This window comes from Porites lutea, chromosome 4 (assembly GCF_958299795.1).
Source record: "Porites lutea chromosome 4, jaPorLute2.1, whole genome shotgun sequence".
In the NCBI taxonomy this organism is placed as follows: domain Eukaryota; kingdom Metazoa; phylum Cnidaria; class Anthozoa; order Scleractinia; family Poritidae; genus Porites; species Porites lutea.
In genome coordinates, this window is record NC_133204.1 from 45,891,002 (window position 1) to 45,914,103 (window position 23,102).

The window sequence follows — 23,102 nt, forward strand, 5'->3', positions numbered from 1 at the left end:
TATATATTAGCTGTGGAAGGCATGCTCTCAAAAAAGTCGAGTTAACGTTTCTTGGTCTTCCTTGCATCTAAAGAGAGTGCTTTTGATAAAAAGAAAGAGAAATTCGGGTTAAAATTTAACCCAGGGTTAGCGCTAACCCGAGTTCGAACAACTAGGCCCCTGAAGACTACAGCTTGTCCACACTCCTGCGTACCTATAATGGCCAGCGGTCTCAACTTCCGGTGTGTGCGCTCAACTATTTGCACCACGTGCGCAATCGTTCTTTTCAAAATGGCGGCCATGGAGAAGGAGTTTTTCTGGGGTAGGCGTTATACTTTGGTGCAGTTTTACCATAGTGATCCTTTATTAACTCCCATTTTTCACAGGGTGTGAGCTAAGTAAAGAGAAGAGAGAGTATAGCTGGGATTCTGAAGATGAGGAATTGAGCAAAGCTGATATTGAACAGAAATTAGTAGTGTCACAGGTATGAAACGTTTGTTTACACCACGTGCGAAGGGGCCACTAGATTTTGAGTTCGAAAATTTGTGAAGGCAAACGTTATCTCAAGGGCAAGGTGGCAGACAATTGACACGTGTTTAGGAATTGGCAAGGAAGACAAAATCGAGGGCTTTTCGTCGAAAACTCGGTTGCCAAAATTGGCCTAGCAACTCAGCTCGGCCTGCTTAGCTTGTCCTGGGAGGATTATCTCTGAGAGTTGTAATTGGTCAAGGAACTCTTATTTGTTTCAAGATCTATGGGGCTTATAAATATTTCAGTACACGAAGCAGTTTTTATATTGAAACTGAGGTATTATGTTAAGCTTTAGTTCATCAAGAATACAGAATAAATAAATTTAAATGTGCGTGAAGCTTCCAATAAATTCCACGTGCTTTGCCCTTGTTTTGTTTTGACCCTCTGTTTCAAAATTTCCCTTCCTGCAAAAGAGTATGATGTTAGTGAAATCAAGGGATACAGTATCTATTTCTCGATTCTCGATGACTGCTTTTCAATTCTTGATGCTTGATGCTTGCAGAAATCGAGTTGAGAATCACAACAGACTGCTCAACTTTAATACCGCAATGTTAGTTATCCCTTAGTTTTCTAACGGGTGAAGATCATTACACACATGAATTGACTAATGCACAGATAATGCTAGCACTTTAATGGGCAAGAATTAGATGCTATAAATAGATTGACTAACATCACTAACGGATATGACTAGCACTCTAACCGGCCAGGATCAGATGCTTATGGACTGACTACTGTCGATAACTAACACATAGCTATGGTTTAGACCATTTAACAGAACATTGTTCGTGTACATTGTATGTTGTCCCAAAGAAGTTCACATTTACTTTATAGATGCCATTTACATGTAGTTTATTGTGACTGAAACATTACATGTTCATACAGGAGCATTCGATAGAGTACCCTGAATATGCTACAATTAATTTTAGAATGCCCTTTGGCAGCACAGTTGCCTATCAATTACCATGTATGTGGCTCCAGAACTACAATTTTTAGCAATCTCTTTTTCATTCTTATATTGTATGTAAAGACATGTATGTGATACACCAAACAAACTCTTTTTAATGTAGTACAAAACATTAGAAAACATTTTTTAAGACTTGGTTTCCTTTCAGTATTTTGCAACTTTGTAGTGTATACCAACATTTAAATGTACAGTGCACATGACTATTGTCGATAGATGCTACATTATTTTGTTTGTGTACAGGCTTGTCTTGGTGCTAAAGCTAAATCTAGTGAGAAAAACATTGTGGAAGTAACAACAACAGACAGCAGTGACAGCTCCGTGACCCACACAATTCTCAATTTACAATCTGGAAGACTAGACCAGGTAAATGATGCAGTACACCCACACTCATGTGCTTTTTTTTTAATGGTATACAGCTGCATAATGCATCTATTACACTGTAGGTTAGAATGTCAACTTAGGGTTTTCTAAGAATAAGCTATTCACTTTGAACCAGGGGTTTTCAAAACTGTTTTTTGGTCTTCCCTTGGTTCACAAACTATGCAAGACACAGTCATTTCCTGTAAGGCAATTTATCTACAGTAATTGACTAACAGATGTGAAGTAGAGAGGAAAAGTTTGGGTGAAGTTTTTGCCCATTTTGCATTATTGTGCCCTTTTTCATTTTGTTCAATTCTTCCAAGCTGTTACACATGTATCAAGCTACTGAGACAGGTGCATGTACATGTACATGTATGTAAGTCAAAGTGTAAACACCGTTTAATAGCAATAAGTGCATTATAATTATTTTTTATAGTCTTAAGTACACTGTACTTGATATGAGAGATCTTGTAAACACTGTGGCTTGTTTTGTCTTTTGGCTACAAATTTCAAATATTAAAATATTCTAAAAATGACTCTGAAACTAATATAATTTTGTTAGCGAATGGTTATTATTTATGTTAAAATTTATTTATGTTTTTCTCCTTGTAGTGTCGACTTAGTTTAGGATTCCCTTCATCTGTTGTTTTTAAACTCGTAGAAGGTTAGTTATTTATTTTTATTATGAATATCTCACAAATACACTGTGGATTATTTTATTCACTTGGATATATTTTTATAGATTTTGTATGTATTTATAAGTGTAACTGAGTAGTTTGTTCAAGTCAGTGTCTGAACATCATGTCCATCTGCAAATGTTATTATGCCAAACATTAAAAGGCAATTAATTTTATTCAGACATTGTCTGATGGCCATTCTGTTGTGTGCATCTCTGACTAAAATGACATGTTTGTAGGTTCTGGTCCTGTTCATCTCACTGGTTCTGTTTACCAAGGTAATGTAAGAGTTAACTAGCAATTTTTTAGGTAAAAAAGTTTGTCTATATATTTAAAGACTACAACTAAAGAAGTATTGTGATCATAATAAGACATTTTGCAAAAAGAGCTGTTTTTAACCGTCCTGATTTTTTTTTTTGCCCTTATATTTTTGGTACATCGTGTCATGAGTGTTGTGTTATCGAACTTTGTCCCTTCACGTGTTATGCGTTTGTAGTTTTACATCTACACAGGTACACTGTTAGCATGCTAAAGGATTAAACATGGCAGTTTGTTGAATAGAGTGCTTTAGCTCTTGTCTACTTTCAATACCCCAAGAATGAGGACAGGTTTTTTGCTTTTTATCATAATATCCCTTGACTTTAATGAACTACATTTAACTCAGTTGTGAGATGAAGTTCATTTCTGCAGTATTTTTCTATGTGTACCTTAGCTAGTTCCTATTCTAAAAATGCATATCAGAGAAACATTAACAGTTTGTGAAAACTTTTTTTATATTTCCGTTTTTTAAAATTGAGATTTGTATTTGTAGAATTGTTCATCGATCAAGGTGAAGGTGAAGGGGACAGCGAAGATGGTAAATTATTTAAGTAGTGTGAATGTAGTGCATTGGAACCACACTCTATAGACACCCACTTAATACAGACACCCATATAATATAACGGACAGTTTCATTAGTCCAATGAAAAGCTCATACATGTGCATGTACGCATATGTTTTCTCTAAAATTTACCCATGTATACAATATGGAAGTTGGTTAATACAGACATACAGACACTTTTCTTGCAAATATTGTCAACCTGGCATTACAGACACTGGTTATCTGCACAGTCTATGACTGAATAGCTCACCAGTGAAAACCTAGCAGAATTAACGGTAAATGACCTAATGTTCAGCCCACCTGGCTGAGTCACAAATACAAAGTTAATTAAGTCATGGATGCAGGATTCCATTGTTGTATAATTTCAAGAGAAATACTTATACAGGGTCGGAAAGGTAGTTTTAGTCTGAAAATGATTGTGAGTTCATAAGGATGAACTTGTAAAAGTTATGGATAAGAAATAAAACAATGTTTCCTCATCAAAATACAAAACATGTGTCCCAGACATTTTTTTTTTTTGAGACCGGCCCACTCAATACAGTCACCCAGATAATAATGGACACTATGGCATGTCCTCTTGGTGTGTGTATTAACCAGCTTCCACTGTACTGTCATTAGTATGTTTTGTCAATTACTAAAACTGACTTCTATGTACATCTAATTGCAACAAGGTTGTCATAGAAAAAAGCAAAAAGCTAAATAGGAATTAATTAGCATTTAATTATCATAGCTTGCATCATTCACAACACACACACTTATAACTGAATATTAATCACGTAATATGAGAGAAATCATTTGCATCAGTTTCTTGGTGTCATTCTAATGCAGTTCAAGGCTGATTCATCTAGCGAATTTCAAACGTGCTCAAATTACAAATGTACATTGGATGTGCGGAATCTTACAGCGCGGAATTACAGAATTATCTCTTTGTTATTATGAATGACTTAAATAATTGTTAAATTATTAAAATATACAAATCTAAATCACATGGCTATTAAACTAATTCCTATTTTGCTTTTTGCTTTTTGCTTTTTTCTACGACAACAATATTGCAATTAGGTGTACATGTACATGTGGCAAAAAATTATAAATAACAAATGGTTCTCATATTATGATAAACATGGCCTTTATAAGGTATAATGATGTTTACCAATGTCAATTAGCTGATGTGAAAAATATGAAAAGAAACCTAGTCTCTCAGCATTTTTTCTACTTGTACATTGAAAAGGTTTTGTTTTAAGAGAGTGTTTATTTTATCTTGCAGATGAGGAAGCCCCCAATCTTGCAAATTCAGAGGCAAATTTAACTTCAAAGGTACATACTAAAAAACTTTGGCTTTTAATAATAATGCCAAAATTAAATCTCTCTTTTAACAAGGTTTGTTCATTTTATTTTCTTAGAAACGACCACTTCCTTCCGAGACTCCTACAGGACCTCCTAAGAAACTTGCTCGAGTTGAAGATGGTAAGCAGATCATTATACATTTCTGGGAAACTGCCCACCTACCCCTCCCCTAAGCTAATATTAACACTTACTATTTACTTAGGACAAAATGTTGGCTTAGGGTAGGGGTAGGTAGGCAGTTTCCAAACAATAGTTAGCCTTCATGGGAGACAAAGAGTTCTGTTAACTTACACAGAACCTTTGTGTACCTTTCACAGATTCCCAGTAGATCTTGCCACTTTATAGTAGGCAAAACATACCTGTAAATTTGTGTAGGCTAGTTTTGCTTAAACTTTGTATTGCTCACCTGTTTTGCATGTTTAGAGAACATGCAATAAATTGTTATCTGAGGGTAATATGCAGCAGATGTTTGAATAACATATTGTTTATAGTTAAATCATGTATTGATTCAAATGTGCAATATATGTACATATACATTGTGTATAATTTGTGGTTTCTTTTATTGGTTTTACTATGTACATATACATGTGAAAAATAATAACACTCACTAGAATCCAACCGAGATTTCTTTTGTTGCTATTTTCAGAAGAAGATGAAAGTGGTGAGGAAGAGGAGGAAGAGGATGAGGATGAATCTAGTGAGGAGCCTGTGAAAATGGAAGTAGACAAGAAGGATAAACAGAAAAAAACTGCAGAGACAACTCCAAAAGCATCTGTAAGAATTGGTTTTAAGTAATCTTTTAACATATATCCACCTAAATTTAGCAACAACAGAAAGAGTCAGATTTTTTACTGTCTAAAAATGATGGAAATGGGAGTTTCTGGTAATAAATGAAAGTGGAAAAACTTGTGGGAGTAAATGCTCTGGCCTCTGCTAGAAATTCTCTCTACAGGAAAACAGTCACAATTTTGCCTTGATCCATGCCAAAGGGGTATGAACTTGTTATGTTGATCTTGGAGACAATATTGTATGGTCATTAAATTAAAGTAACATACATGTACATATACATGTATAAGGTTATCAAAGGAAAATGAAAAAAAAAATTGAAAAAATGCTAAAAGGAATAATATTATAAGGCATACTCACTGCACTCAAGCATCCACTCTGATGAAAGAATGACACAGAAAACATCTTAACAGTGGCCATTTTTGCAAAAGTGTTTTCAGAGTTATCTAAATGTCAAATGTACATGCAATTTGCATGGCTAACTATTTCCTTTTTGTTTATGCTTTTTTGTGTCACTATGTTACAGATGTAGGTGCACACATACTATGCCACTTTTGCTGTTTGACATTCTTAGAATACATTATGCAAGTGTATTATAAAGAATGCTCGTTAATTGTTGTTGATTATGGATGTTGCTTTTAATCAGACTAATAAAACAGAAGAAAAAGACGCTAAAGCAAAGAAGACAAAGAAGGACAGTGTAGAGGAAGACGAAAGCGAGGAGGAAAGTGAGGAGGAGGATGAAGATGAAGACGAGGAGGAGGAGGAGGAGGAGGAGGATGACGAGTCTGGTGAAGATGAAAGCGAAGAGGATGATGATGAAGACGAGGAAGATGAAAGTGAGGAAGAAGATGAAATTGCAGACAGTTTGGTGGCAAAGAAGAAGGTGAGGAATCTTTTTCTCTGGATTTCTTTGGTCATGGAAAATAATTACCATTAGATGTGTGAGGTTTGATGTGAGATAACTTAATTCTGTTCAATTCCTGCTCCCTTAGGAAATAATTTATACCTTTGAAAATTTCACTTACTGTAAGTTGTGAAAATGGCCTATCAGGCAGCACATTAGCCTTACAGGCCGTTACTGTACTCTCATGACTACTGAACAGTACTTTTGTCAAGGGGCTATTTCTTGCCATCTGTCTAAATGATAGTAATTAACCACTTATGAATGACAAAATCAGAACTTTGTGTCGAACAAAATAATAAACTTTGAAAAGCTGTTCGGCTAACAAGCTAGTTTTCAAAAACCGCAATTGCAATCTGTTTCAATCTCCTCCAAGTTCTATCTATCCATGCCTCCTTTTGTATATTTTGTGTTAGTTATACATGTACCTTCTTTGAATGTCCTGAGTATTTTTTTTTTGTTCTGCTTAATTTGGTGCCCAGTTCCCACTTTTTTGATTTTGATCAAATTCATGACACATCTCCTTTTGAGATCATGGTGTAGAATGTGTTTGAACCCTTTCTGTTTTTACACAGGGAGGAAAACCAGAGCAGAAAAAACCAATGACCAATGTAAGTAGCTGCACCACTGTGTGATGTCTGTGTTTTAGACATGGTGTATTAAGGTAGAAATACCCAGAAAAGACAATTTCTCTGGCATTGAGGAGGTTATTAATAGGTACAGCTCTCTGGAGGCTAGTAGGACATTTTCAGCCATACTGTGTACATTTCATAAGGTGTGCTTGTATCTATATTTTGTTTAGTTTTGTCTACTCTTTCTTGCATACATTAGAAAATTGTTGCTGTTTGTTTTCTTTTCTGTAAAGGGAGTCTCCAAACCAGGCAAGAAAACAGCAGAGGAGAAGGAGAAACCACCAAAGACAGCAGCCAAGCAGGTTTGTGAGTAGTTTCGTGTAGATGTTTGATGGACTGGCACTGATAACTGTTTGTGATATAACACACTAAGGGTAAGATTACACAACGGAAATGATGTCCATTGAGAGCATATAGTGGCTCGTGAGATACATGCGTGTCAAGAATACAATGTACATGTAAGGTACAATTCAGCGTTGCAGTCAAACCCATCCTACAGTGGTAACCCAGCCCGTATGAAGTACAGTGTACAATGCAATTCAAGCAAAAATAATATACAGAAACTAAGTGGAAAAGATTAATGTTTTTTTCTCTCGTCCTACATTCTACACTGATTTGGGGTATACATTTGTCACATTGTTGCATAAACTCATCATTTTGCTTGTGCATTCAGTAAGTTTTTTCCTCTATAAAGCGACGGTCCCCTAAAAGTAACGAAAGCCCAGTTTTTCCTTGGACATCACACCTTGGATTTCACAGTTTCAGAGCACTGGGCTGCCTAGAATAATTTTTCTTGGAGCATAGCCTTGCCTGTAAGATGGTTATAAACTTTAGCACACGCAGAGAGAAAAAAACACTTTGAGGTTGATTCATGAACTATGTTCTGGACAGTACTTGTTGTCACCACGTCTTCTTGGCTTTCTTTTAGACTTGGTAAACCTGTAAGCGTCTAGTTGACCATTTCCCAAAAGGTGATTGCAAAGTATCGGTTTGAATGTATAAATAACTGTTTGTATTTTCAATTAAACAGCAAAGTACGACAAAACCTGGAGGGAAAGATGCTAAAAAACCTGCTCCAAAAACCCCTGAAACAGTAAGATACATGTGTATTGTAATATGTTATATGTATCATTAAAATTTTGTTTCCCTCTCAAAATTTACAGATGAATCTTTTCCTTTGTTTACACTAATCAAAACTGGGTTTATTAAAGCTACAATGTATTTTTTGTGAGCGATGTTTAACTCTACCGTGCGAAAATCATTCACATAAATATAAAGTTCAATTAACTATTAACTAACCTAATAACAATTTCTTTTGTTGCAGCTGAGCATGGACCAAATCAAAGAAAAATTAAAAAAGGTTTGTTGTACGAGATTTATGTAGTTCTTAATGTGTGGCTGGCTCTTTGCGAATTGTTCTGCCAGCGAGAAAAACAAAAAAGAAACATTTTTCATTTGGAATATGTAAAGTCACTTCATAAGTGGGTTGAGTATGATCGTCCAGGTGATCGTAGTCCTGACGTCTCGACTGTCGTTTAGATAATCTGTGCGGTAGTCATCTTCAGAATCAAATTGAGTTGTATCACATAAGTTGGTGGATGTTATTGATCGTCTGTCAGTTAGCTGTGATGTTATTGGCTATGAAGACTCTAAATGTCGTTGGTGGGTTTCGATCTGTCGTAACAGTTGTTTACTTATGGACTGTTTAGCGATTATTGAATGAGGTTGAGTAGGATGTGAAGAATTATGCAGGTCAAAGGAGAGTGTTATCCACCGAGGCTGAAGTCCGAATGAGCCGTTTTTATTGGTTATGTCTCCTAGTTTTGCATTCTTGAGGTGGAAGACTCTCATAAACAGTTCGAGATGATAAAAAGTGATGTTTTCATTTTGCAGACACCAAGTCTTCCAAAGAAAGTAGATAAGTTTAAGAACTACATGAGAAGTTCTTTTAAGATGACAGATGAAGGGGTGAGTTGTTTGTTGTAGTGTTCATGATGACGTAAAAACAATTGCCCTCTGGCAACTCTGCTCATACATAAGCAGTATGATGTGATGTAAGATGGAAACTAAACCAGTGATGTTACCAAGTTTGAGATTGGTTTTTAAGGAGAATATGATCCCACAATTTCCTGAAATCTTATCAGACTTTTTTATGGATCATGCAGCCATACAAACGTCTGTAAAATGTTCCGGAGCTCTATCTTTGCTCGTTTATAATGTAAAGCGTTCTTTCTCGCACACCATTCCACACCATTTCGTTTCAAGAGGACAAGCATCTTTTTTCATTTTTTTTTTTTTTTTAATGGAAATAATATGACATGGCTCACTTTGATTGTTAGGCTTGTACTTTAAAGTTATTATTGTGTTGATTTTTGACATTTTGACTGGTCAGTAAGAGAAGAGAGACGTATTCGGGGTAAAATTTCTTTGGCCGCGGTCAACACGACCGGCATCAGTCCCATATTTATTGTTGTAAAAGGTTTAGTTTCCCAGTATAGATAAAGTATATTGTAAAACTACTTTCATTCAATTTCAGACTGTTACAAAACTCTGGGATTGGCTACAAGAGAACAGAAAGTGAAGCTGTTACTTTATGCAGATAGTTGTACCGTCGAAGTAAATAAACGTTCCTTTTATAGATGTTCCCGCCTGTTTCTTTTCTTTATTTTTAAACAAACGATCACATCGCACATCATTCTTTGTTATTGCCACGAATTAATGTATAATAATTTATGGTATAAGGTTTGAACCAGCAGTCATTTTATAAGTAAGTAGAGCATGATCTTCCCGAAACAGTCCTTTTCAGGACTACGCACACAGACCGATCGTGCTCCACTTAACTCATTAATATTTGTTTAATTTGTTTGTTTCTCTGCATTGTTATTTTGATGTCCTGAGTAAACGACCGTTGTTTGCGGCCCCATTGCTATATTCGCGTGGGAACCCGAAGTGGCGCTGCAAAGGTTCGGCTGTTTTCCCAGGTTTTGCCGCAGGGAGTTTTGCGTTGTAATTCAGAAAACCGTAGTATTTGAGTAATGAGTTGCTCGAGATTTCGAGATTGTCTCGGTAGATGTTTGTAACAAGTTGTCAATAAAATAGTTTAAATATAAAGTGGTTTTCTATTGAGTATCAAATAGTGTGTACCATTTGCACCCCAAAACTGGAAAATTGGTTGAAACTTCCTCAAACAGGACGGTTCCTGTCGATCGCTAAAGACAAGATAGAAGGCTAAAAAGGTATTATTAGATAAGGTATAAGGTCAGTTCAAAATCTTCAGAAACGCGACCAAACCGGGACGTTTTTTAATTGGAATTCACGCATGTGCGTGTAAATCGGGTACGAAAATCTGTTGGGTTTCGGCATGTACAGCAGTGACGATGTGTTAAAAAGCGTTTGTACTGCCTTTACATTTCCTTTGGGCTGTTTTCCTACTCATATGCCTTGTCAGTATCTGTGCTCACATTGTGAACGGCTCTTCCTAAAGTGATCTACAATAGTTATAGGATTTAATGGAGCCGAAACCAAATGTGCACTCATTTTAAGCATCCTACTGTTGAATGCCCTGCGTGCAGTGGTTTCTCCAGGCAGGACGCCACGCTACTGCTCGCAGGGTAACTGATAAACACTTACGATTTATAGATATTTATTTCGGGTAACACCAATTTCCCGCCTGTCCGCTTTGAATTGCATACTTGCCCTTACTTTCAAAAAAGAAGAACTTACATAAATGCTATTTTAGTGTTAGCGCCACCACGCTATTAGGGACTACAAGATCCAACGACGCGACGGCGACAAGAAGGTCGCTTAAAAAGTGAATTTGCGTTCTTTCAGTCTTTATAGCGATTGTTCCTAACCACTTACTTTGTCAAATGTAGGCGAACCCTCCCGAAGCTGAATTTCTAGAGAACATATTCAAGCTCGGAAAGAGAATAAAATTTCGTCGTTGCTTGTTTACCTCCTCTATAGAACGCGAAATTAGGCATTTTCACGTCGTAGTCGTGCAAAAACGGGACAGAAATGTACAAAAAAGAGTGATACACGTGCGAAGTTGTTGTTTTGCTTATTAAACCTATTGTTTATATGACGTTCTCGTTGTCGTCCGCGTCGTTGGGTCTTAAATCCCTATTGCTACTGTTCGCAGGGTAACTGATAAACAGTTACGGCTTTTAAATATTTCGGGGAAACCAATTTGCCGCCTGTCCTCTGAATTGTTATGCTCTTGCTTTGAAACAGTCATCGAACTTACAGAAATGCTATCTTGATGTTACGGCCATGCTATCTGATGAAGATTCGCTAGACACTCCTTCGACTTTGTCCCACTCCTGTCTGTCACCTGACATCAATGTGTTAAATACTAAGGTACCCATGACATAAATTAAAAAAGTGATCCAAAAAACAGTACGCCATTCTTCAGCTGTCTGAAAGAGAAGAAACAACAAGAGAGTTTTTTTTAATCGGTTGCTGCAACACCTAAACCGTCAAGAGATCGATTGGTAGTATCCTGAATGTCAGCCGTCTCCTTGTTTTGTAAACTCCCAAGAGAGACGTCTCTCTCGCGAGTTTGCGGTTCGAGGAGGCGGCTGAAAATCAGGCTAGGTTAGTGGATGAATAGACCATTTTCGATTTATTAAAATTCATACTTGGCTCTGAGGCTTGAGGAAATAAAACAAAAGAAATGTATTACTCATTGCTGAGCCTCAAAATGATTTCTTTTGTTTTATTCTCCCAAGCATGGCAGCCAAATATGAATTTAATATATCGGAATTGGTCTCTTGGGCTGGCATGGTTTGCCGAGATCTTAGTACGTCTACAAAACACAACAAAAATTAACTTTCCCTATGTGGGAGACCAACCTAGCCAGGTCAAAAAATTCATTACTAGCCCAACAAGAAGTTCAATGCAACAATAAACGTTAAATTTTTTATTGCATTATTTCTCCTATGTAGTGTGTAAAGTTAGGACAGAATATGGAGCTGCAAACGTAAAAATAAAAGCAGCAGATGCTTCAAAGAAAGCGATGAGTCGCCCCATGTAAGTACTGTCTGGCACGAAATTTTTGCGGATTGGCAATTTTTTGTGTTTTGCGGGAACTAATTTTTGCGATTAGGACAGATTGGTTTTTCTTGCTGGGACTTAATTTATGAGATTGATTTTTAAATGGCTGTATCTTGTAGCCATACTTTCACCAATCTTGTAAAGCTCGGTATGCTAGCGCTTTGACAATGTGGATCTCGTGTTGTTTATCACATAATACGCGGACTCGTACCCAGCCCTTCTCGGCTTGAAATTAGAAAATGGATACTTAGAAAAGGTTGTATATCTTTTTTGTCGTCAAACCACTCCTTAGTAGGATCATGGCTATTTCAAAAGAAACTCACCTTATTGTGTGTTATAAACCCAACAAGCATTGGGCTTAGAAAGCCTGCAGTGTTAGCTGTTGCGTTTGCAATTCCCATAACAATGGATGCGTTTCGCGGTGCAATATCCAGCATATTCACTTGAAATCCTGCATAGACGATACCAGCTGCGGCGCCAGCGAAACACATACAAACAATGACGATACTGGGACTTTCTATGTAGCCTGCCATTAAAATGAAAAGTCCGGCAGTGATTGCACCTAAAAAACGAAAATGCGTTGAAAACTGTTGCGTTCCCGAGTAATTGAGTTATGGGGCTTTGCGTCCTGTATGTAAGAAAAACTGAAAGCGAGGGGCACACATACACTTACCCACGGCCTAGCCAGTACCTCCTCACGCATGCGCACAGCTATAGCACCCTGGCAGTGGCAGCCACGTACAGCTGTTTCGCCCTTGTTAGGGCTCATCAGCATGGCATAGCCGTAGGATGCCTTCCCTGCGTAATGCCGTGGGAGAACTGCCGTCTGCATCCCAGCCAACAGCCACCATATGTGTTGTGTGGATCTGGCACTTAAAGTAGTGCTTTGCACTCGCCTCGGCTGAGAGGAGCTACAAAGCCCGCTTATCTGGTTGGCTGGACAACGGGCGTTATTGGGGGCCCCGTACGGGCTCAGGGGGGCGACCGCAATGCGTGAGATATTCAAAACCCGCCTGGGCGCCCGCAAACTGAGACCTATGGTGAAGGCTCGCAGTTGACAGTAAGCGTCTTTCAGTTTTGACGGTTAACAGTTAAAACCCTGGACTAAATTTTCACTTGATAAGTGAATTTCACTTAACTTTTGTATAAATTAAGTATAACTTTTGTGTTTTGGCGATTGTCTTCGCCTTTCACTTAAAAATGTTAAAATATTTCCGGATATAACAAAGTTCTAAGGTTTTGTAGTGTTTAGAAAAAGTGTTGTTGAGAACCTAGAAACTGATTTTTCCAGTTTAGAGTTTCTTCAGGAGCCAAAATCCCGTGAAGATCAGCTGAAAGGGTGAGATTTGAAATAAATTGAATATGAAATATCAATCTGCATAGTTGACGGTTGACGGTAAAAAATAACCTTTTTTGACGATTGACGGTTAAACTTTAGGCCGTTTGACGGCTGACGGTTAACCCCATTTAATAAGGCCCTCTTTCTCCGACTCACGGGGTCCAAGTGTTGCACCCAGACCTCTGGTCGTGGGAGATCTAGGCACGAGACGAACTCGCATCTTAACACCTCCCATAAGCGTTCTTGGCGTTTTGAGTGAGACTAGTATTAGGCGTAACGATGCTGTAAAGCGCAGTGAGCAGTACCTGTTGAGTAGTACACACGTCTGACAGTTTTTGTCGAAAGAATTCTTCGCCTGAAAAGGTCAGCGGTTATGCCCCCAATAGGACAGGACAAGGATTTAAAGAGAAACGGAGCGGCAGCGGCAAAACCCATCTGAAAAAAAAAGGAAAGAGAAACATGTTAATCTAAAAGAAAAAAGATGGACAGAAAACATTGAGTTCTCCCGGTTAATATCGGACGAAAAAGAGTGACATCAGAACACGCAAATTGATTAGGAACCTTTATGTATGTAAGCTAAAGACATTCAAATTAATAACACTGATATACTGTATGTAGCTTTTGGCTGTTTAGGCTTGTGTCAGACATGTCCTCGGATAAGAAGGACTGAAAAATGGTATGTCCTGTTTCACAGCACTCTCACTAATTTGATTCTTGAGGGACGAAAAATAACCTGACCACCTATCTGTCTCAGGGGAACATTTCAACTGGAGCACAGGCTCAGCTCTGTTGGATTGATTTCAAAACGCCAACTATCGGCCGCCTAGCCCTGACGCAAGTGCACGCCCCTAGACACCGAAAATGAGAGACGAATGAGTTCGCAGAAATCATTTCAGACTTACTGCTGCAACTTCGTAGTGCAAGATGTCCATTAGGAACAGCGGTACGCATATAAGTAACACGTATAAACCCCAATCTGAAGCAAACGCAGCTGCTATGATCCCCCAAACAGGAGGTGACGTGAGGATGGCCCCCCATGGTACAGTGCCTCGAGCTACCTGTAAAGGTTGCGTCAAATGTCAAAATAATTTAGTACAGTGGACGTGGAGCTGCTTAAAGAGGGAAGAAACTTACATTAATTTAGAAAAAGCAAAAATTGCCCGACGCGATATCATATTGTCACTATTTTCGTCAGGGCTGATCTCATTCAAAGGATAACCTGTTACAAGCGTTCAAACAGTGGCGTTGGGCGCAAAGTCAGAGCGGGAAAAAATAAGAAGGAAGAAGTTGATGGTTAGAGCTTGTTTTAGCTTGTTTTTAAACTAGAAATTATTATGAATAGATCTTAAAACAATTATTGGATTATGCTTAAGTATGATCTCGAGAATGTTGCAGATCTTGGACTGTGTTATAGGTACACTCCTCCATAACTCTTCAGATCATACACACGCTGAACGCGCCGAATCCAATAATTGCTAATTATCTTGGTGCTTCATTCTTGGTGCTTTTCTTCTTAGGCCAAAGTAGCCTTGGATTCTTACCTCGTCCATATTGATTGCACTTAACTCAATGTAGGCTTTCTCGTCTTCTGATATGGTTGGATGAACGGATGGAGACTCGAATGCTAAAATATACCATGCTACATACCATAGGATACCAAAAATTCCTGTATGATAAAGAATATACACACCATACTTAAAATGTAATAATCAATACGTGCCATCTTTGAGGCTCTCAATGGCCGAGTGTTCACTTTTTGCCGGGTCCAGTTATCTTCAGCTATCTTGGTGGTAATTCTGAAGAACAACTTCTCAAAACCGACGGTCGGCCGACAGGTCTACCGAGCTTGCTCACTATCAACTTTCATCATCTATCGCCCGACTGTTGGCCGACAGTTTGCGAAGTGTTGGTCATGGTAAACTGTGGGTGACCTGTCGGTAAGTCAGACATGTTCCTCAAAAAGTTGATAAAAGTCGCATATTTCCATCCTCATTCATGTTAAGCAGAGAATTGAGAAGCCTCATTTATTCTTCGATTGTTTTCGACAGGTTTTAGGAAACATTGGGATTAAGTTTATAGTAAAGAGGTTGTTTTACATGCTATAAGGAGAGGCGGGCTCATTGTGTCACCCTCAGGCTAGTAAACACGGCCTCCTTGTAGCTAGTAGGGACCTTAAGATCCGAGGAAGGCGACGGCAGCGAAAACATCTCCTAAAAAGTGAATTTGCGTTCATTCAGTCTTCATCGCGACAGTTCCAACTAATTTACTTTGTCAAATTTAGGCGAACTCTCCTGGAGTGGAATTCCTAAAAAACCATATCCAAGTTCAGAAAGAGAAAGAAAATTTCGTAGTGGCTTGTTTACGTCCTCCATAAAACGTGAAATTAGGCATTTTCACGTCGTACTCGTGCTGTGACGGCAAAGAAATGTACAAAAAAATCGTGATGCACGTGCAAAGTTGTTGTTTTGAAGTTCCCGCTGTCGTCGCCGTCGTCGCATCTTAAGGTCCCGAGAGGCCTAATAGAACAATCTGTGAGCGACGTTAACATAGCCCACAACACGTCTTATTTCCATCCAAATGTTTTGCATAAGCATTGTTTTCAGTACCCAGGATAAGTTGGATGCTGTGGTTATAAGAATTTGGTGGGGAAACCAGTGTGTATTAAAACAACGTGAAAATCATGGCTTATTCCTGGCCAAACAACACTAATGCTCACCAAATGTATAAAACGCTGCTGGCCATCCGCCATCGAAATCGATTCTTGTTAATAAACCAGAGACTGGCATTGACACTATACTACCAACAGTGCAACCTAAAAGCAAAAAGCAGACATTTTAAATTTATTTCGGTTTTCGCTTTAGTAACCTACTACAAGAGGCGCTCATCCGGTCCTAACAGGCATCTTCTTAAAAGAACAGATTATTCATTCTCTCTATTTTACGTTTAAAAATTACTACACTTGTTAGGTTATAAATATTTCGTTTTCCTTTTCACTTAAGGTCGAATATTTTTACGAATAAACGGTGTACATTACTTAATACAAATGAAAAACCCGTCCGTAAGGGCTAATTCGACGTAAAGAAACTATGCTAGGGCCGGAGTGATAAAAAAGACCAGGTTCGATTATCACTTTTGCATGAATGGCTAAGGTGCCAAAATACTTCTTATGTCAAAACATCCTATTTATTACACGTTTTTCTCTCGCTTTACTTGATGAAGGAAATACTAAGTAATACGCCACTTGCACGTCTGCCATAATGCACCTTATTTGCCCCCCAAATTTCTGCATAACCTTTGTTTTTCATTTCTCCTGGGTATTACAGCCGTCTCAAGTGAAATTGAAAACAATGCTTACGCAAAATTTTGGGCGGCAAATAAGGTGCATTTTGGAAGATGTGCAAGTGGCGTATGAACAAAAACCTAATCATCAAAAGAACTACAACCGAAATTGGCCATTAAGGGGAACGGTTGAATTTAAGAGTGGTTTACGGGGTGTTTTACCTGTGACTGCAATTGTAACTAAAGTGGTTCTCTCCATACTGGGTGCCCACTTGCTCCATATGGCGTGGTTACAAGGAAACAACACTCCCTGCAATCACATTATGTAGAATGAGTAATACATAGTTTTAGTGAGAAACTAGTTCTGGTTATAATAATAAAAATAATTTGATGTTTATACTGCGCAAAATACATGTAAATATGATCAAATGCGCATAAGAGGTTATAAGAGGATTGCTTGTACAAAGTTCAGTCAGCGGTGTTTAAGAGGCATGGGCATAAGCCAATTTTTTAGGAGAAGCCGTGGAGTTGGTTGGGAACTTTTCACCAAGGCTAAGCTGGTAGGTTGGACTTCATTGTTGGGTTTTGTGTTGGAGACCAGCGAAAAAGAGGTCTAAAAACATTCTTACTATACTACTTCTGTATCAGCGAAGAGGGTAACGCGAACTTTAGTTGTCCTTAGACAACCCTTCCAAAACAATTAATCCGATTTTTTTTGCAAATAAAGTTAAAGATGACAGCATCTTGATACTTACTAGTACCAGTCCCTCGCCAACTCTGACAGCTATCAGCAGTAGAACGCTGATCCTAGCGGCTAAAGGGGTTAGTGTTGTAAGAACTGAAGCTATTAGAACTGCAAGACCAAATAGACGTGTACCCCCCAGTTTAACAGCAAGCCATCCACCAGGGATCTGAAGTGCTACGTAACCATAATAAAAAGAACCAAGAACCACACCTGGAAGAACAATAACCATTTCATTAAACCTTTCATTTTTTCACTCTGAAAATGACGACTTAGAATGAAAACAAAGTTTATGATCAGGAGTTTGATCAGTCACAAATACAAACTACGTTCATAACAGCTCAATTTGGAAAAGAGTGATCACTTGGGAACTAGGAAAGGCATTTATGCCATTGTTAAGCGAGACAGGAAGTTGGGAGTGAGTTGCATAATTTTCGCTTGACCCGGGTACTACGCCGTGTATGTTATTTATTAATTAATTCTGTGAAAGAATCTTAGTTCTAACAAGGATTTCATTTAGAAAATTGTCTTTTCAATAAGCAGCAAGTGGGATTGACATATATCTGTGCAATATATTTCAGTTTCTGGTTGGTCTAAGTCAAAGAAAAGTCAGCAAGACAGGCATCAGAATCAATTGCCACTCTCTTTTGTCAGCGTTCGGAAAATAAATTGGGCAGTGAAGACATCTTGTTGACCTTGACCTTTTCGCGAGGCTCCCACAGTGCTGGCAGCGCCCACTTTCGACCCACTCCTTTTCAAAGTGGGTTGTAGCTGCTGCTATTTATTGCATACAAGTGAAACCATTGAATGGGCCTTTTGCAATTGCTGATCACGTGATCAACTTTTAGTAAACAGGAAAGTAGTTCGCCTTTGAAAACGTTTGTTTGCACGAGCTGAAAGAGCATATTAAAATTAGGTAGCATGTAAATTTTCAGCCGTACGTCTCGAAAGTAGCGATTGCAACGGCCACCGAAAATTAGAAGGATTTGAACGAGAAAAACAACTTTTGCTACCCAGTGACAGCTTATTCGTTCTAATGTTTTGGTTTTCAGTAATTAAAAGTATATAAATGGACCCTTCGCTCTTCATTAGCTATGGCTGAATCTATATATTAATATTTTCTCCACCCAAGTAAACGCATGTAATGGCTCGCAAAATTACTGCTTTGATATGTGGGGCAAGTGTTTTTCTTTTGCAATTCACATCCAGGAGTGAGTCGATTCCTTATACTACAGGGCAAGGAAAGTCTAATCGCTGTTAGGGATTTTTGGTTGGGCCTTTAAATATAACAACTATGATGTAATCAAAATTATTTGTATGATCAGTGTACAGGAACTTACCCTGTAATCTTGAGCTCCATTTAAATTCTGCTGCCTGTAAAGTTCAAAACCAAACAATTTGTTTTCATAATTATCGTCCTTCACTTTTAATTCTACGCTATGCTGGGAACAGTAAAACCGCTCCAGTTAAACCTCTTATAAACTCGAAGGTCGCGCAATAAACCATTTCTAGTATTTCTCCGGACTGCTTGGGTGGATTAATAATACCACTATTTTCCAGTTTATGCTCTAAAACAATGACATGTGCTCCCAATCATAGGTTAACAAGTTAAACGGGTAAAAACATAACAACTACACGCTTACACGCTCTTAATTTTAGCTTTAAGAGTTTATAATTGAAAGTCCGGTAACGCTCATTTTGTTCATACTTAATTGTGGCAACTATTGGCAAATACAGCCTCTTGCCAATTATCTCAAATTGTGTGATAAGATTCACAGACACTTTTACTTTACCTTTGCGTTTACTTAGCTTTGAACCCTTACCCGTCATTTGAAAAGCTGAAACCTAACATGCTGATTACAATTAGAGAATATGAAATTGGTGGTCACGGCACTCTTTTCGGTTATAAACATTTAAAGCGAAAAAGACGGTTTTTTAAACAGGTTATAAGGATGCTTTTCTAGCCTGTAATGTAACAAGTAAATGGTGCTAATTTATTCAGCAAAAATTTGGCATTTTTTCCTTCATCATTTCGCCAACTGAAAAGAAATGGGAGCAATGTTAAAAGAAAGAAACACTGCTGAAAAATTTTGGAAGCTACTCTTTTCTGCCACGTCATCTTCTAACAACAATTTTGCTGCCTTTTCGGGATTGATGAGTAATTGGAGTGAGGAGCCCATAACCTGCCCGGAGTTCCTGGTGGAGTAAATCGCTGTTGTATCAGGAGCTAACGTCCTTGGCCCAGTTCCTCGAAAGATGGTTAAGTTTAACCGAGGATTAAGCCAAATTTTAAGCAAGATTTTCTTGTCTAAGAACATGCAACTCGAGCTAAAAATAATTTTGAGCTTTTACTCCAAGATACAGTAATGACAACAAAAAATGGTCCTCTAAGCAATACATTGGAAGGTAACTACGAAAATGGAAAAAAAATTAATCCTGGATTAGCGCTAATCGGTCTTTTAGGAACCGGGCGTTTTTTGGTTCGTCCAGCACGCCCTAAGAACGTCTATGTTGGAAGCTAACTGATCACTGCTGATTCAAATGTATTAGCTTTCCCGTGGTACGTATTACGCATGCACAACACACCCGCCTTCAGCCTGTTCCAGACTCACGCAAAATTTGACCCGTTGGATCACAGGGAGCCCAGTATGGGAGCTATGCTATGGACAATATTGCGTAATCTAAAAATGGTCGTAAACGCAAAGGATTATATGGGACTCTAGATAATAGATGCAAGAAAATATTCACTCGCAATATTGTACCACACCGGTACTCTCATACTCAGCTGGGGAGCGCTCTCTGTGCTTGGGGTCTTTGTTTTAAAATAAGTAGAAATGATGTCCTAAATTTCGCTTAAAAGAAAAAATGATCTATATATCTCTATGTTTTACCTTGAATATATACCAGAAACAAAGCAACCTGCTTCTAATGACAAGCGAATTTAATACCTCGCCTTGATATTGACAGGTTTTGACCTTGACAATGTGTGACCACGCTAGAACATTCAACGCTTCACCTGTTGACGAGTGTGGGGAGCAAGGAATTAAATTCGTTTGACTAGCTTGTTCAATACTGCCCAACAAACTCAGCAGCGGCGAATATTCTTACAACTGTTGTTCGTTCATTTAATTTTCCTACCGTCTCGATTTCCTTTCCATCCTTGAACACTGTGTGATTTTTGACCATCGCGCCGATGGCCACATTAATATTGGTCCGCAGTGCGTACATGGTAAAAAATCCCCAGAAGATTAGGATTGACAGAACATATCTCTTCGGCACCCCGTTTAAACTCATTTTTCAGTAATCTCACAGGTTTCGACACGGCTGAAACAAGATACGTTGGTTAAAGAATGCAAACTTGTTTTCCTCCTTTCATTGTTTTACCTGTCCTTAAAATTAAATTACATTTTATAACAGGTACTTTGGCATGGACTTTAAAGATTGCAATTCTTCAGCTCCTAAAAGTTCCATACCTTTCGTTTCATTCACGGACCTTATGTTTGCTTTATAAAGCAACGACCCTTTTTGGATCATAAAGTGATGCTACAAATACAACCAAAGGGATAACCCGATAACACAATAATAATAATAATACTTTCTTCTGTTATCTACCTGTGTTTATTTTCTTACGATGAATTAAACATTAAGTTGGCAGTTATCTGAAACACTTAGGGATTCCTACAAATATTATTATTTGAGGGAGTACCATTGCCTTTACGGCAGACGGAAAATGTCAGATTCCCAAGTCTTCCAGCCCGGGTCCCGGCTAGGTTTCGGGGTATTTTTTTTTATGTTTAAGATAAGTGATAGTCCTGATAGTCTAGAATATTAACAGAATTCAGGCTAAGCATCAGCCAATATCCTGCCTAAAAGTGCTTCTTTGATCATCTCAAGAAGATTTATCGTAAAATATAAAAAAACTTACCTATTGTAGTCTTGTTTAGTTAATACATAGAACAACTCTTTAAATTTTACTAGTTGTTTTCTCAATCTGGGTCAAGAGATTATTCTAAATAACTATTTCTTTGAAATTTCGACTTATACAGGTGCGTAAGTACGCATAATTTTTAAAAAGGGCAAATTTCCTTGGAAACATCACATGACCTACATGGCTTAAACAGAACATACAAGTAATGCGGTCTATATTTAAGCTATTTGTTTACAAAAACCCATAAAGGTTAAGCCATGATAGCGAAAACGGGGAGCAGGGAACGAGCACAGGGAACGGAAAAATGGAAAATGGGAACAAAACAGAGAAAGGGTAATAAATGAAGTTACTGATAGGTCTACGGTTAAGCTGCTACTTTAACACGGCAGCGGACGAAATTTTTGACCAGTGTAAGAGGATCTGAATGGGGGTACTCCGACAGCACCAAACACTTAATTTTCTGGCTCTGTAACATGAAAACAGTTAAGGTATAGGCATTTTAACACTAGCAGTATTGAAAAACTCACCGTGACAGTAAATTCTTTCCAAAAAGAAACAAAGACAGCTCCAAAAGGGCCAGTATTATTTTGTTTAGTACATCAAAGAGTTTTTGGCTATTCTCCAACGTTTTCCGATTCTTTCAGAAGATTGTCGAAGACCACCGAAGATTCTCAAAAGCTGGCGAAGATTTCCGATCATGTCCGAAGACTGCCAAAGATTTCCAACGAAAAATCCGAACATTTTCGACTACATTTTCGTCGTTAATTTCGCATGTGAAAGATATCAAGTATTTTTATAGTGTCCAGATACTATTTTTTAACAAAAACCCTCAAAACACAAAACAGTATTTCTCCGGAAACAGTAAACATTGAAGAATTGGCTAATTTAACAGCAAACACGGAACCAAGCTAGCCGTAAGAAAAATTCACACGTCTAGGCTACGTTCACACAGAACCGGACGAAATTTCGAGCGGTCGAAAATTCCGCGTACATTCAGGTGTTCTGTTCACAAGGAACAAAGCTAGCCGTACGAAAATGTGAACGCCTAGCCGTTCAAAAAATCGAACGCTAAAATGGAGGTCAAATTTTTAACCGGTTCGGTTGAGAATTCGACCGGCTCAATGTGAACACCATGACCGTCTAAATTTGGGTACGGAAAATTTGGCCGACCAGGTGTGAACCGTCCAAAATTTTGTACGGCAAAGGCGTGGTTGCATGGATGCGAGGTAAATTAGCTGGAAGACGTTTTCTGGATTTGCTTAAGTAACAGGCCGCCCATGGGCAAATAGTGAAACTTCGGAAAAAAGCTACAATTCAATCTGGTTCGTCAGTTCCGTGTTAGCCTGCGAGAAACCTCTTCATTTGGGGATATCGTGAAAATTTGATGCTCGAGAGAAGACGCGAAAGCGGGGGGTGGGGGAGAGAAAGGAGAGCTTGCAACGATCTTTTTTGATAAATTTTCATTTCCACCTCGAAAACCGCGGGACACCGCAAAGCGTGAAAACTGTTACCGCAAACATGAGCCGCATCAAAACAACGTTTTTTACCACTAATATGTTTTTTTTTAATCCACTGAAAAACGAACGTCAACATGTCCGATCGGATAAGAGCTCAATATTTTGATTCTCGTTTTGTTTACATCTGAAAAGTCGTCTACATTCAGAAGACTAGTAAGCTCCCTGTCGCAATAATAACCAACTGG

General features: G+C 38.3%; 2 protein-coding genes across 5 annotated transcripts; one reads left to right on the forward strand and one right to left on the reverse strand.

The window, feature by feature from the left end:
• The first annotated feature begins 231 nt into the window (after positions 1-231).
• Positions 232-9,697, forward strand: LOC140933802 (uncharacterized). 4 transcript variants are annotated; one of them, XM_073383455.1, is made up of 16 exons: positions 232-301; positions 366-463; positions 1,715-1,837; positions 2,447-2,498; positions 2,751-2,789; positions 3,323-3,367; positions 4,656-4,705; positions 4,792-4,855; positions 5,382-5,509; positions 6,168-6,407; positions 7,001-7,036; positions 7,291-7,359; positions 8,088-8,150; positions 8,382-8,417; positions 8,951-9,025; positions 9,594-9,697. In XM_073383455.1, the coding sequence occupies exons 1-16, from the start codon at positions 271-273 to the stop codon at positions 9,636-9,638; spliced, it is 1,194 nt and encodes a 397-aa protein (XP_073239556.1). In that variant the 5' UTR covers positions 232-270; the 3' UTR covers positions 9,639-9,697. The 4 variants fall into 4 exon arrangements, with proteins under 4 accessions (XP_073239556.1, XP_073239557.1, XP_073239560.1 ...); XM_073383456.1 differs by having other exon boundaries at positions 5,385-5,509; XM_073383459.1 differs by lacking the exon at positions 8,088-8,150.
• Positions 9,698-11,256: 1,559 nt separating this feature from the next.
• LOC140935899 (vesicular glutamate transporter 1-like) lies at positions 11,257-22,006 on the reverse strand. The gene is made up of 11 exons (XM_073385475.1): positions 21,928-22,006; positions 20,611-20,796; positions 18,813-18,846; positions 17,486-17,685; positions 16,953-17,040; positions 16,168-16,263; positions 14,993-15,117; positions 14,354-14,509; positions 13,757-13,886; positions 12,436-12,674; positions 11,257-11,475 (listed from the first exon to the last, which is right to left on the reverse strand). Exons 2-11 carry the CDS (start codon positions 20,764-20,766, stop codon positions 11,311-11,313), a joined length of 1,389 nt encoding a protein of 462 aa, XP_073241576.1. The 5' UTR covers positions 20,767-20,796; positions 21,928-22,006; the 3' UTR covers positions 11,257-11,310.
• Between the last annotated feature and the right edge of the window lie 1,096 nt (positions 22,007-23,102).

Bases quoted from the DNA above. Each gene is read 5' to 3' on its own strand.
- LOC140933802 (XM_073383455.1), top strand. From the start codon at position 271: ATGGCGGCCATGGAGAAGGAGTTTTTCTGGG. The intron at 302-365 runs GTAGGCGTTATA...CATTTTTCACAG, and splicing joins GGAGAAGGAGTTTTTCTGGG to GGTGTGAGCTAAGTAAAGAG. The intron at 3,368-4,655 runs GTAAATTATTTA...TTTATCTTGCAG, and splicing joins TGAAGGGGACAGCGAAGATG to ATGAGGAAGCCCCCAATCTT.
- LOC140935899 (XM_073385475.1), bottom strand. From the start codon at position 20,766: ATGAGTTTAAACGGGGTGCCGAAGAGATATGTTCTGTCAATCCTAATC. The intron at 17,686-18,812 runs GTAAGTTCCTGT...TTGTTCTTCCAG, and splicing joins ATGGAGCTCAAGATTACAGG to GTGTGGTTCTTGGTTCTTTT. The intron at 16,264-16,952 runs GTAAAACACCCC...TTTTGCTTTTAG, and splicing joins AGTTACAATTGCAGTCACAG to GTTGCACTGTTGGTAGTATA.